At 43.1% G+C, this 15375-nt stretch overlaps 1 protein-coding gene across 1 annotated transcript in view; it reads right to left on the reverse strand.

Moving 5' to 3' along the window:
- Positions 1 to 15375, reverse strand: part of grin3a (glutamate receptor, ionotropic, N-methyl-D-aspartate 3A) — a 108299-nt gene that overhangs the window by 1676 nt on the left and 91248 nt on the right. The window contains exons 7-8 of the mRNA XM_028804530.2: positions 13060 to 13224; positions 9950 to 10023 (exon numbers count right to left, since the gene is read on the reverse strand). Coding sequence (XP_028660363.1) covers positions 9950 to 10023; positions 13060 to 13224 — 239 coding nt within the window. The remainder of the gene's footprint in view (positions 1 to 9949; positions 10024 to 13059; positions 13225 to 15375) is intronic.

Raw genomic sequence — 15375 nt, forward strand, 5'->3', positions numbered from 1 at the left:
CAGTTGACGTGCAGACTTTCAGCTTTAATTCAGTGGGGTGAACAAAACGATTGCATAAAAATGTGAGGCAACTAAAGCATTTTGTGAACACAATCCCTTCATTTCAGGGGCTCAAAAGTAATTGGACAATTGGCTCAAAGTCTATTTCATGGGCAGGTGTGGTCAAGTCCGTCGTGATGTCATTATCAATTAAGCAGATAAAAGGCCTGGAGTTGATCTGAGGTGTGGTGCTTGCATGTGGAAGATTTTGCTGTGAACAGACAACATGCGGTCAAAGGAGCTCTCAATGTAGAAAAAAGTTGTCTCTGTCCAAATATTTATGGACCTAACTGTATGTGTCTTTTATAATTGAAATACAGTGCATCCGGAAAGTATTCACAGCGCATTACTTTTTCCACATTTTGTTATGTTACAGCCTTATTCCAAAATGGATTAAATTCATTTTTTTCCTCAGAATTCTGCACACAACACCCCATAATGACAACATGAAAAAAGTTTACTTGAGGTTTTTACAAATTTATTAAAAATAAAAAAACTGAGAAATCCCATGTCCATAAGTATTCACAGCCTTTGCTCAATACTTTGTCGATGCCCCTTTGGCAGCAATTCCAGCCTCAAATCTTTTTGAATATGATGCCACAAGCTTGGCACACCTATCCTTGGCCAGTTTCGCCCATTCCTCTTTGCAGCACCTCTCAAGCTCCATCAGGTTGGATGGGAAGCGTCGGTGCACAGCCATTTTAAGATCTCTCCAGAGATGTTTAATTGGATTCAAGACTGGGCTCTGGCTGGGCCACTCAAGGACATTCACAGAGTTGTCCTGAAGCCACTCCTTTGATATCTTGGCTGTGTGCTTAGAGTCGTTGTCCTGCTGAAAGATGAACCGTCGCCCCAGTCTGAGGTCAAGAGCGCTCTGGAGCAGGTTTTCATCCAGGATGTGTCTGTACATTGCTGCAGTCATCTTTCCCTTTATCCTGACTAGCCTCCCAGTCCCTGCTGCTGAAAAACATCCCCACAGCATGATGCTGCCACCACCATGCTTCACTGTAGGGATGGTGCCTGGTTTCCTCCAAACGTGACGCCTGGCATTCACACCAAACAGTTCAATCTTTGTCTCATCAGACCAGAGAATTTTCTTTCTCATGGTCTGAGAGTCCTTCAGGTGACTTTTGGCAAACTCCAGGCGGGCTGCCATGTGCCTTTTACTAAGGAGTGGCATCTGTCTAGCCACTATACCATACAGGCCTGATTGGTGGATTGCTGCAGAGATGGTTGTCCTTCTGGAAGGTTCTCCTCTCTCCACAGAGGACCTCTGGAGCTCTGACAGAGTGACCATCGGGTTCTTGATCACCTCCCTGACTAAGACCCTTCTCCCCCGATCGCTCAGTTTAGATGGCCAGCCAGCTCTAGGAAGAGTCCTGGTGGTTTCGAACTTCTTCCACTTACGGGTGATGGAGGCCACTGTGCTCATTGGGACCTTCAAAGCAGCAGAAATTTTTCTGTAACCTTCTCCAGATTTGTGCCTGGAGACAATCCTGTCTCTGAGGTCTACAGACAATTCCTTTGACTTCGTGTTTGGTTTGTGCTCTGACATGAACTGTCAACTGTGGGACCTTCTATAGACAGGTCTGTGCCTTTCCAAATCATGTCCAGTCAACTGAATTTACCACAGGTGGACTCCAATGAAGCTGCAGAAACATCTCAAGGATGATCAGGGGAAACAGGAGGCACCTGAGCTCAATTTTGAGCTTCATGGCAAAGGCTGTGAATACTTATGTACATGTGCTTTCTCAATTTTTTTATTTTTAATAAATTTGCAAAAATCTCAAGTAAACTTTTTTCACGTTGTCATCATGGGGTGTTGTGTGTAGAATTCTGAGGAAAAAATGAATTTAATCCATTTTGTAATAAGGCTGTAACATAACAAAATGTGGAAAAAGTGATGAAGCGCTGGGAATACTTTCCGGATGCACTGTAAAAATCATCACAAAGGTGCATGTCCTCTACTAAAGGGGTGTCCAACTCTGATCCTGGAGGGCCGCAGTGGCTGCAGGTTTTCATTTTCATTTCATTTTCCCAATCAGTGAGCCGTTTTCACTGCTAATTAACTCCTTTTCCCTTCATTTTTCATAACCTTGTTTTTTTAAGGATTCAGTCCTCTGAATTGATTCTTTTCTTCATTAAATGACATCCAAACAGAAATGAGAGGTGACATGAGCAGCTGGGGCATCAAACTCCAACCAATTTCTTAATTAGATGGCGAGTCTTGTTGTTAATTAAAGCCATTATTTAATTATGTGGCTTGTTGCTATTCTCATTCTACCACAACTGACATTTCAAAAACTGTGGATTTTCTTTTTTTTTTTCAAAGAACGCCATCAAGATGTTTTGGTGACCTGAGCAGATCAGCCTTACTGAGACCTTCACATTTCTCCCTTTTCAGAAATCATGTGTTTGGCTGGTCGTGAGTTGCCTCGTTTTGTGTCTCGTTATCATTTGGCTGCTACAAGAAACAATTGAGGGGTCTGAGGCAAGTCAAATAAAATTAAGGCAAAAGAATTTCATTAGCGGCAGCCGCTACGCACTAATTAAGAGGATGGTTAGAATGAAAACCTGCAGCCACTGAGGTTATGAGACCTGACCTGACATGGCAGAGTTAAAGCACTAATAAGCCATGAAATTAACTTATTGGCACGGATTGTTTTCTAATTAAGCAACTGGGTTGGAACAAAAACCTTCAGCCACTGCAGCCCTCCAGGACTGACTTTGCCCACCTCTGCTCTAGACCGTCCTCAAGAAACTGTGACGTACAGACAGACACAAACATACGCACTCATCATTGAGATATCGCTGTTTTCGGTATCAGGGGACCCTAAAATGTTGAGGTCAAAACCCAGAGATCGAAATTTTTGATGAACATTAGAACACTCTAGACCAGGGGTCGGCAACCCGTGGCTCTGGAGCCGCATGCGGCTCTTCAGCCTCCTTGTAATGGCTCCTTTTGGCCTTGACCAAAAAAAAAAAAAACATGAAAATGAATAACGGCAATTTCTTAATTTAATTTGTATATAATATATGTAATATATATAATGTTTATTTACTACTACTACTGTTATACACTTTAACATGCCGAGTGTGAAGCGGCTGGGATGAGAATCAGCACCTCCAAATCCGAGACCATGGTCCTCAGCCGGAAAAGGGTGGAGTGCCCTCTCAGGGTTGGTAGCGAGATCCTGCCCCAAGTGGAGGAGTTCAAGTATCTCGGGGTCTTGTTCACGAGTGAGGGAAGAATGGAGCGTGAGATCGACAGGCGGATCGGTGCGGCATCCGCAGTAATGCGGGCATTGCATCGGTCTGTCGTGGTGAAAAAGGAGCTGAGCCACAAGGCGAAGCTCTCAATTTACCAGTCGATCTATGTTCCTACCCTCACCTATGGTCATGAGCTATGGGTAGTGACCGAAAGAACGAGATCGCGAATACAAGCAGCTGAAATGAGTTTCCTCCGTAGGGTGTCTGGGCTTTCCCTTAAAGATAGGGTGAGAAGCTCAGTCATCCGGGAGGGGCTCAGAGTAGAGCCGCTGCTCCTCCGCATCGAGAGGAGTCAGATGAGGTGGCTCGGGCATCTGATCAGGATGTCTCCTGGACGCCTCCCTGGTGAGGTGTTCCGGGCACGTCCAACCGGGAGGAGGCCCCGGGGAAGACCCAGGACACGCTGGAGGGACTATGTCTCTCGACTGGCCTGGGAACGCCTTGGGATTCTCCCGGAAGAGCTAGAAGAAGTGGCCGGGGAGAGGGAAGTCTGGGCATCTCTGCTCAAGCTGCTGCCCCCGCGACCCGACCTCGGATAAGCGGGAGACAATGGATGGATGGATGGATGAATTTGTCAACTAAAATATGCGTCACATCTACGTCTATAGCCCTCGCCTTTACCTGCAGGTGGCTTCTGGAGTGTGCGACCCCTGCACTAAGCATGAATAAATCCCAAAAATGGAAAAATCCCAGAAGAGAATAGAGAGTTTAATTCTGCGTGGACAGAAGTATTTGCCTTCACCGCCAACGACGCTGGCTTACCGGTGTGCTTAATATGTGGCGATAAATTATCGAACAACAAAAAATGTAACGTTGAAAGACATTTTCGAAACAAGCACTCAGCATTCACTGAAAAATACCCAAGTGAAGATGAGCGAAAGAGAGCAATTTCGGAACTGCAACGGAAAGCTGAACAGAGCAAACATACTTTCAAAAAGTGGATCACTTCTACACAGTCAACTACAGCTGCTAGTTTTGTGGCAGCTCAAGAGATCGTAAGGAGGGGTAAGCCGTTCACAGACGGAGAATACATGAAAGAATCGTTCATAAAAATATCAGAGCATCTATTCTCTGACTTTAAATGTTTTGGCGTAGGATGTTTTGGTGTTTGAGCGCATGATGACAGTGTTTGCCAGAGATGTACAGAAAGGTACACTCTCTCACTTCCCCTCCCTGAGAGAGTTCAAAGCAGTGAACATTCACATAAATTGTGATTATTTCCACCGTACAATTATTGCAATGCAAGCTGCATTTAGAGAAAGATTCAGTGAGTTCAGAAAGGAAAAAAACACTCTCTCCTTCCCTGGACATCGACCCATCCCTGCTGAACACATCCGCATTCACAGGAGTATGTAAGCCCGATCTAGAAATTGAACTGGCCGCATAGCGGATAAAGATTTATGGGTGTCCAAGTTCAAATGCCTGACAGCGGATCTTGAAGAAGTCGCCCATCAGAAGGCTACTCTCGCTAAAGAGCACAAATGGACTGATATTGAAAACCTCCCCAAACCCGACAAACTTGTTTTCAATACATGGAGTCCAATTCCCGAAACATATATGAACATGAAAAAATATGCATTTGGAGTCCTGTCCATCTTTGGCTCAACATACTTATGTGAGCAAGTTTTCTCAAGCATGAACTTCATAAAGTCCAAATATCTCTCCCACCTCACACATGAGCCTGCAGTCCTGTGTGAAGGTCAAAGTCACATCGTATAGCCCCGACATAGAACAACAACAACATTTATTTATATAGCACATTTTCATACAAAAAGTAGCTCAAAGTGCTAGAGATGATCTGCAGTGAACTTCAGAAACAGAAGTCACATTAAACAGGTGAGAACAATAGCATTTAATAGGCTAATATTTAAAAAAAAAAAAAACACATTTATTTCAGACCCGGAGCTGATGTCGGTTTTTTTGTATGTTCAGGTGCTTCAGTTGATTGCTGGCTGAGAGGGAAACCTGAAGAGGATGAGAGCACACTGAAATGGAATTTTATGTTTACTTTTTTAAAGCTGCTAAGCTACAGCTAAATGTTTTATTTATATTAAAGTGGGCTAGTTTTTATTTTAATTTTACACAGGTATAGGAAGGACTCAAATAGGCCTGCAGAGTTCAGTTAAATTTATTTCAAAGTAGGCCTACACATGCACACTGCACTTCTGTTTGTTGTATTCCGTGGTTGTAACATGTAAAATCTAAAAAAAGATTAAAACTTTTAAAAGTTTATAAGCTGTGTTATGTTTTGCGGCTCCAGACTATTTTTCTTTGGAGGAAGAGGGGGCAAAATGGCTCTTTTGATAGTGAAGGTTGCAGACCCCTGCTCTAGACGAGAACAGGCCATTCAGCCCAACAAAGCTCGCCAGTCAAGTTTAAAGGTTTTGCTCCTCCCCCAAGTAGACGATAGGTTATGGTGGGGGGAGGGTGCAAAGCAATAACCAATCATATCTCAGATGTTGTAAGTCACCTTCGATGAAAGCATCAATCCAATGATAAGCAAAAATGTCAAGTCTTGAAAGAGGTTAAAACACAACCAGAAGGAGATCTCACAAAATATCACATAGTTTTTTAAACCAAGTTCTCAATTTTGACTCCTATTACCGAAACTGTCACATTTTTGTCTAAAGCTATTTCTTCAAACAAATTTTAGGAGAAACGTCCATGACAAAGCTGATTCTTAAATAAAACTAGGGGGCTTCACCCCCTGCTCGCTTTGCTCGTCAACCCCCACACCTGCACTTTGCATAAGCAGCTTCACGTCTCCGTTGCTCGCATATGCAGATTTCACTTTCACCAAACAGCAAATCTTTTAATTCTCGTGGGTAGGCCTCTTTATTGGGTAGAAACACTACTTTTCCCTGAAGTCAACACGAATTAGACGATCTACAAGTCTCCAACTTAAACTTTAAATCCGAGCAATATCTACATACTTCTGTCATATCACCTATGTCCATATATTTGATCTGTTTTTGCTTTTACCTTTTCATCAATATCACATTGAATTTTGATTCTGTGTTTGGAATTACATCGTGACAACGCAACATATAACTGCCTGTGAGTGAATATCGTTTCTTTCTCTCTACACGAACTGTGTCTGACAAAGGCATTCACACAAATTAGAAATGATTGAACCGTGTGCGTGGTTGTAAATGTTTTAGATGTGGGCAGGACATTTTTACAAATCCCTTTCCATAAACTCTTGTCTCGCGGGGCTTGAAATTTCACTTTCACCAAACAACAAATCTTTTAATTCTTTAATTCTTCATTGGGAAGAAACACTACTTTTCTTTTCCCTGATGGCAACACAAATTAGACGATCTACAAGTCTCCGACTTAAAGTTTACGTCTGAACAATATATTCAATCTTTTTTTGCTGTTCCGTTATTTCACCAAGTAATAATTTCTGTTTGTTTGCACTAATGCGATCTTTACTATCCTTTTTTTGAGATTTATGAATTTTCGTACTTCCATTATCTCTAATCTGCTCTGCATGTGTATCACGCCAACGTTTTTGAATTCTTTGCGACGTTCTACTTTGTCATCTACTCTTTGTCTTTTATTTCTGGCCCCAGGAATGGCTAAATCTTTTAATTCTCGCGAATAAAAATAAATAAAAATAAAAACTACCTACAACTGAACACCAGCAAAACCAAGGAGCTGGTGATGGATTTTAGGAGGACCAGGCCCCTCATGGACCCCGTGATCATCAGAGGTGACTGTGCAGAGGGTGCAGACCTATAAATACCTGGGAGTGCAGCTGGATGATAAATTGGACCGGACTGCTAATACTGATGCTCTGTGCAAGAAAGGACAGAGCCGACTATACTTCCTTAGAAGGCTGGCATCCTTCAACATCTGCAATAAGATGCTGCAGATGTTCTATCAGACGGTTGTGGCGAGCACCCTCTTCTATGCGGTGGTGTGCTGGAGAGGCAGCATAAAGAAGAGGGATGCCTCACGCCTGGACAAACTGGTGAAGAAGGCAGGCTCTATTGTGGGCACGGAGCTGGACAGTTTGACATCTGTGGCAGAGCGACGGGTGCTGAGCAGACTCCTGTCAATCATGGAGAATACACTGCATCCACTGAACAGGATCATCTCCAGACAGAGGAGCAGCTTCAGCGACAGACTGCTGTCACCATCCTGCTCCACTGACAGACTGAGGAGATCGTTCATACACCACACTATGAGACTCTTCAATTCCACCCGGGGGGGGGTAAACATTAACATTATACAAAATTATTGTCTGTTATACCTGCATTGTTATCACTCTTTAATTTAATATTGTTATTATCAGTATGCTGCTGCTGGAGTATGTGAATTTAATAAAGTATCTATCTATCTATCTATCTATCTATCTATCTATCTATCTATCTATCTATCTATCTATCTATCTATCTATCTATCTATCTATCTATCTATCTATCTATCTATCTGAATACGCCTCTTCATTGGGAAGAAACACTACTTTTCCCTGATGGCAACCCGAATTAGACGATCTACAAGTCTCTGACTTCAAGTTTCTATCCAAACAATATATTTAATCTCTTTTCACTGTTCCGTTATTTCACTGAGTAATAATTTGTTTGTTTGCGCTAATGCGATCTTTACTATCCTTTTTTTAAGAATTTCAAATTTTCATACTTCCATTATCTCTATCCTGCTCTGCATGTGTACCGCTCCAACGTTTTTGTATTCTTTACAATGTTCTACTTTGTCATCTACTCTTTGTCTTTTGTTTCCGGCCCCGGGTGTGGTTAAATCTCTTGATACAAAGACTCGTCTTGCAGGACAATCACGTCTCGTCTCCTTCCAAAATTTTTTTTTATAATAGAGACATATAAATTAAAGTCTCCTGAGCCACCATAGATCAGCTGTTAAGCAGTAACGTTTTCCTATTAGATAATGGGAGTGGGCATTCGGTAGCCTTGTCAGCTTTCCATGTAGTGAGATGTTCCTGTGGAGGAAACACAGTAATATGCACAATGGTGTGTTTTAATGTATCCTCATATGGGAATTATGCAGCATGTCACATTTTTTGAAAATGTACTGCACTGTTATACGATGAACTGAATGAGAGATAGAAATGCAATCGATTTTATCAGATGTGTGGAACTGATTATATCACTACTGCAGCTGCACAAAAATACAGGTGAACACAGAAGTGTGAACAAGGATTGGGAGAGCAAGTCAAGTCAAGTTGGGAAGCATGCACTGGTACAGCGCGTTGCCGCACCCACCACATGACGAAACAACTCGGGATCCCGATTTGCAACCCCCATGTAGACACAATTTCCAGACCCTCTATCTGCCGCAGCCAGGTGTTATGTGGGCGACCCCTTGGCCAGGTCCAGCCACTCGGGTCCCCAACAATGAGGATCCTACGACCCGGATCACCCTCTGGGAAATGCGCCACATGACCATAGTGCCGTAACTGACGCTCCCTCACCATGCAGGTCATGTGCCTCATTCGGGACTCCATGAGCAACACAAAGTCAAACCAACTTTACCCAAGGATTTTCTGTAGAGACACAGTACCAAAGGAGTCCAGCCTTCGTCTCAGGTCACTGGATAGCGTCCATATCTTGCAACCATATAGCAAGACAGGAAGCACCAGGACTCCAAAGACTTGGACCTTCGTCCTTTTGAAGAGATATCAGGAGTGCCACACACCCCTTTCCAGAGACCTCATGACCCCCCCCATGCTCTCCCAATCCGTCTACTGACTTCATAGGAAGAGTCACCAGAGACATGAATGTCACTACCAAGGTAAGTAAACCTCTCGATGAGGTCTCTCCGCAGACAGACACACTGCTGATGGCCGTGCCCAAGAGATCATTAAAGACCTGGCTTTTTGGTTTGCATCAGGACACTCACAAGCCCAGGCACACAGACCCCTCGCTCAGTCTCTCGAGATCCCTCATAAGAGCCTCCACTGACTCTGCAAAGATCACAGCATCATCAGCAAAGTCAAGATCCGTGAATCTTTCTTCAACAACAGATGCCCCACAGCCACTGGACCCCACAACCTTCCCAACACTCAGTCCTTATAAGAACTGAACAGAGAAGGAGCTCAGAAATAATAAAATTTCCACTAAAAACATTGTGTTTAACAATTGTGAATTTGCCTGTGAAATCAATTTTAGTGCGAGTTTCACAAAGCTATATGCCTAACGAAACTTGCCCATGTCAGTCATCACTAAGATAACTGAATTCTCCTTAAGGACCATCTCTTCAGCGTAGTGCCTTACTGATTACTGCGTCAGCATTGCTGCCGTTCATTTATTTAAATTCTATTAACAGTAACACTTCATTCAAATAGCACAGTAATGCACAGAAGTCTAAAGGTGAGGGTCAGGGATTTGGTTTGGGTGACTCATCTTGAACAGACACAGAATTAGAGACACATTTAGAGTTCTTAACTGAGCCGAGAGCAGACCTGAGCTGAGAGACCACATCGGAGATCTCAGAGGAGCCTTTGACCAACACTCCCACCCTGATCTGAAATTTGGGGCACAGAACTGCTACACGATGATGTTTTATGAATCTGAAAAAATGCCAACCAGTTGTATAATCACCTTGCCCTTTGGCCATTCTACCTTTGTCATGGAGAGAAAATAAATTTTGCGATCTCTACCTCTTTTCAAGCTTTTTCACCGTCTGCTGGAATTTGTCATCATTAAAAGTGGAGTTCAATGCCCGGTGTAACCTCTGGAGGAAAAAAACCAGAAAACATGTTAAAAAATGATAAATACAGGGTGGCACAGGGAAAGGGGAAATTTCCAATTGACGTTCAATGCACGAATAAACACATTACAAAATACATTTAATGAAATGTATTGTACAGGATATGCAGTTAAAGATGGTAATCAATATTCATTCAATAGTCTTTTAATGTTTTGAAGAAAACATCATGAAGGTGTTGTCCACTTCTCTGCACACATTCTGACAGCCTGCTGTGGAAACTCTGCATTGCTCAACGTCAAATGTCAAGAGGAAGGTCAGCGATTTCCTCGCCAATTCTCCTTTTTAGTTCAGTAATGGTTGCAGGACGTGTGTGGTTCACTTGGCTTTTAAGAAAAAAAATCACAAACAGTGAAATCTGGGGATCTCGGAGGCCATGGAATGTCACCGTTACGTGAAATGACGCACCTTCCAAACAATCATTGAATAGCTGCCATCGATTGTCTGGCAAAAGGTGAAGGAGCTCCACCTGGGGACTTCTTTTTTAAGGCTGAACCCGTTTCTTTGAAATTACGCACCCGTGTTGTAATCACATGAGCAGACGGGACACGACCATGGCGTACTAACTGGTAATGACGCCTAAATCCACTTTGCACTGCAGTCCCACTATCACCATTCTTATCAAAGGCTTTCACAGTGAACGCTCGCTGCGCACCACTCCAGTATAACTAATGGCAAGGGGTTCTAAACGAGGTCACGTTGGTCCCAGACGTCCCAGGGCTGCCAACAGCTAGTTCCAAAATTTCCAGTTTCCCTGCGCCACCCTGTATATATATATATATATATATATATACACAGTATGTGTGTGTATGTACAGTTACTTTCATTTTTGGCAGTTAATTTTGACTGTGATTTTTGCTTCTGATTTAATTTCCTCTATCTATTTAGTATATAGTGCCTTTCATCTATCTATCTATCTATCTATCTATCTATCTATCTATCTATCTATCTATCTATCTATCTATCTATCTATCTATCTATCTATCTATCTATATATCTATTATATAGTGCCTTTCTCATCTATCTATCTATCTATCTATCTATCTATCTATCTATCTATCTATCTATCTATCTATCTATCTATCTATCTATATATCTATCTTTCTATCTATCTATCTATATATCTTTCTATCTATCTATCTATCTATCTATCTATCTATCTATCTATCTATCTATCTATCTATCTATCTATCTATCTATCTATCTATCTATCTATCTATCTATTATATTGTGCCTTTCACTCCATGGAATACGACGACAACTCACAGAGCCACGCCCAGCAACTCTAAGAATTCACTAAGTCCATGGCAAGCAAGACGCATGCAAGACAGAGCCACGCCCGCCAACTCACATAGCCACGCCCGCCAACTCACAGAGCCCCGCCCACCAACAATTCACTAAGCAGCCGACCTTGGCACACGCACTACAGAGCTACGCCCGCCAACAATTTGAGCGAGAGCGAAAGCATTTGCCAAGAATGTTTTCATTAATCAAGAACGAAAGTCGGAGGTTCGAAGACGGTCACATACCGTCGTAGTTCCGACCATAAATGATGCCAACTGGCAGCCAACCGGGTAACCAAAGTCTTTGGGTTCCGGGGGGGGGAGTATGGTTGCAAAGCTGAAACTTAAAGGAATTGACGGAAGGGCACCACCAGATGTGGAGCCTTTCGTTTAATTTGACTCAACACGGGAAACCTCACCCGGCCCGGACATGGATGGGATTGACAGATTGATAGCTCTTTCTCGATTCTGTGGGTGGTGGTGCATGGCCGTTCTTAGTTCATGGAGCGATTTGTCTGGTTAATTCCGAAAATGAATGAAACTCCCGCCTGCTAAATAGTTACGTGACCCAAGAGCGGTCGGAGTCCAACTTCTTAGAGGGACAAGTGGCTTTCAGCCATGTGAGATTGAACAATAACAGGTCTGTGATGCCCTTGGATGTCCGGTACTAAACACGCGCTACACTGAATGGATCAACGTGTGTCTACCCGACGCTGACAGGCACGGGTAAGCCGTTGAACCCCATTCGTGATGGAGACCGGGGCTAGCAATTGTTCCCCACGAACAAGGAATTCCCAGTAAGTGCGGGTCATACGCTCACACTGATTACGTCCCTGCCCTTTGTACCCCCCCCCCCCCCCCCCTTGCTACTACCATGGTCGGGTGACTTGGTGGATTACATATAGAAAAGCAGCCGGAACTGCAAAGAACAATAAAAAGACAACGTGGCTCAGAGGTGCATGTGGACTGTAGCACAGACGAAAGCGACTCAGGTGAGGAGTTGGGAGCGGGCACATGAGCAGGCAGTGCGTACTGAACGATGACTAACAGATGACTAAGAAATCAGCAGACTAGAATGGCGGGGGGGCCGGGAAGGAGGAGGCGGAATGGGCGTCCTTCCCCTCTCCCCCCGTTCCGCCCTCCGCGCCCGAGCGCCGTCCAGCCCCGTCCCTCGTTCTGGGAGGAAAAGGCGCGATGGCGTTCCTCCAGTTTTCAGTCACGGACAATTGTATGTTGGTTTGTAGCGTGCATTGTTGCAATGTTACTTTTCTTGGTGGTTTATTATATTACGGATTTTTCAAATGTTCATTTTTTTTCCCTGTGCTTAAAAATCATTAAAAAAGCGGCGTGATTATTCGGCGTATGCTATGCCGCGGGTTGGCTAGTCTATTATATAGTATCTATCTATCTATCTATCTATCTATCTATCTATCTATCTATCTATCTATCTATCTATCTATCTATCTATCTATCTATCTATCTAGTTGAAACGCAATGAATGACCTAAAATGGTGGAAAGATAAGCGGTAAACTGCCAGATGTTTAAATTTAAAGTTTAGGTTTACCTACAGTGGCTATTTTGTTTAAATCTGTGGGTGCTGGGCCAACATGCACTGTTATGTTGATGTTATGTTATGTTATGTTCTAGGAATTCAATTAGAAGTCTCGGTGGTATCCCCCCACTCAACAACAATACATACATGCATACATAAATACATACCTGGCTTATGTGGAGCCAATACTTTAATCTGGACTTTTTTTTTATTCTTGGAATCACCAGCCTGTAGACAATATGCTCTCCTAAGGTTGTGAGAAGAGACAGGGCCACTCCGATGCACAACATCACAAACAGCCCTGAAAAATGCTTGATCCCCATCTGTAAAGTCTGCATAGATAGACAGATGGATATTTTAGCGTAGTAGGCAGGATCAGATAGATAGATAGATAGATAGATAGATAGATAGATAGATAGATAGATAGATAGATAGATAGATAGATAGATAGATAGATAGATAGATAGATAGATAGATAGATAGATATTTAGTATAGTAGGCAGGATCAGAAGGATATTTTAGCGTAGCAGGCAAGATCACATAGATAGATAGATAGATAGATAGATAGATAGATAGATAGATAGATAGATAGATAGATAGATAGATAGATAGATAGATAGAAACTTTGTTACACTGAAAATTTCAGAGAAATAGAAACAGTTCCTTCCATGGGTTTGGGACAAAGGCCCATTTTTTCTTGATGTCCCCCTCTACTACACAGTTTAATAAGACAGATTAAACAATTCAGACATTGTGATTAAAGTGCACAATGCAGACTTTCATTTAAGGGGATTTGCATTCATTTCAGTCACACCACACTTTTACTACACGGCCCCCCCACCCAGTTTTAGGGCACTATAATGTTTGGTCCATTGGCGTCACAGGTGTTTGTGATTCCTCAGGTGGGTTTTATGGCTTCATCAGACACCTCGGCTCACTTCTACTCTTTGGAGTCTGTAGCTGCCATTGTTCAACGTGAGGACAAGAGCTGTGCCAATGAAAGTCAAAGCAGCCATTATGAGTCTGAGAAACAGAGAATCAGTGACACCTTAGGATGACTGAAATCAACTGTCTGGAATTTCATGAAGGAGAAAGAACACACAGGTGGGGTCAGTCATCATAAAGGGACTGGTAGGCCAAGGAAGACCTCCATTGCTGAGGACAGACGAATCCTCACTATGGTCAAGAAAAATCCATCAAACGCCTGTCTGACAGATCAGAAACAGACTTCAGGGGGCTGATGTATGTGTGTCAGAGACGACTATCAGTAGAAGACTCCATGAGGAGAAACACAGAGGACACACTGCAAGATGGAGACCACAAAAACAGGATGGCCAAATTACAGTTTGTGAAATAAGAGCCTGCAGAATTCTGGGAAAAGGTCTTGTGGACAGATGAGACAGAGATGAACCTCATCAAAGTGATGGCGAGAGCAAAGTGTGGCGATGAGAAGGAACTGCCCAAGATCCAAAGCAGACCACCTCATCTGTTAAATATGGCAGTGCTGGGAGTGTTACGGTTTGGGCATGTGTGAGTGCCACAGGTCCTGGCACACTTCACTTAACTGATGATGGAACTGGTCACGGCACAATGAATTCTGAGGTGTTTAGAAACATCTGATCTGCTCAGGGTCCAGTAAACATCTCCAGACTTGCTGAATGTTGCGTCATCCTACAACAAGATAAAGAGCCAAACACACTGCTGAGGCCACACAGGAGTTTATCACAGCTAAGAAATGGAAAATTCTTGAACGGCCAAACTAGTCACCTGATTTCAATCCAACTGAGCGGGCCTTCCATATGCTGAAGAGAAAACTTAAGGGGACAAGCCCCCCGAAACAAGCAGGAGCTGAAGATGGTGTCATTAGAGGCTTGGGTAGAACAGCACCAGAGGAGACCCTCAGGACCTGCTGATGTCTATCAATCGCAGACTTCAAGCAGTCATTGCATGTGAGGGACATGCGACATATGACAACGGCTTTAATAGACCTGCCATTGCCATGTCTCTAACATTATGGTGCCCTGAAATGGGGGGGGGGGGGGGGCACCGTATAGAAAATGTATTGTGTGACCAAAATATCTGCAAATCCCCTTAAATGACAGTCTGCAGTGTGCACTTTGTTTGATTTGTAATTTGAAACTGTGGAGCAGAAGGGGGATATCAAAGTGAAATGAATCTTCATACCAAACATTATGGAGGGCACTGTAAGTCTGAGAATGTTACATTATATATGTTATGAGAAAATAAAAAAATAATAAAAAAAAAAATGAAATAAAATGAGATTGTGCTTTAAAGCAGTTCTTACAGGTTTTATCTTGTGGTTTTGACAGATTGTGCAGCCCTGCACATAAATGCTTTGCCAGTGGGAATCAGCGAGCTAAGACAGATGGATGACACCGAATGCCATGTTGGCTCCTTGGGCTAACGTCGCCTGTAATGGCTGACCTGCATTCTACCACACTGGACATCTTTAAAACATCTTT

Source organism: Erpetoichthys calabaricus, chromosome 7 (genome assembly GCF_900747795.2).
Source record: "Erpetoichthys calabaricus chromosome 7, fErpCal1.3, whole genome shotgun sequence".
NCBI lineage: Eukaryota > Metazoa > Chordata > Cladistia > Polypteriformes > Polypteridae > Erpetoichthys > Erpetoichthys calabaricus.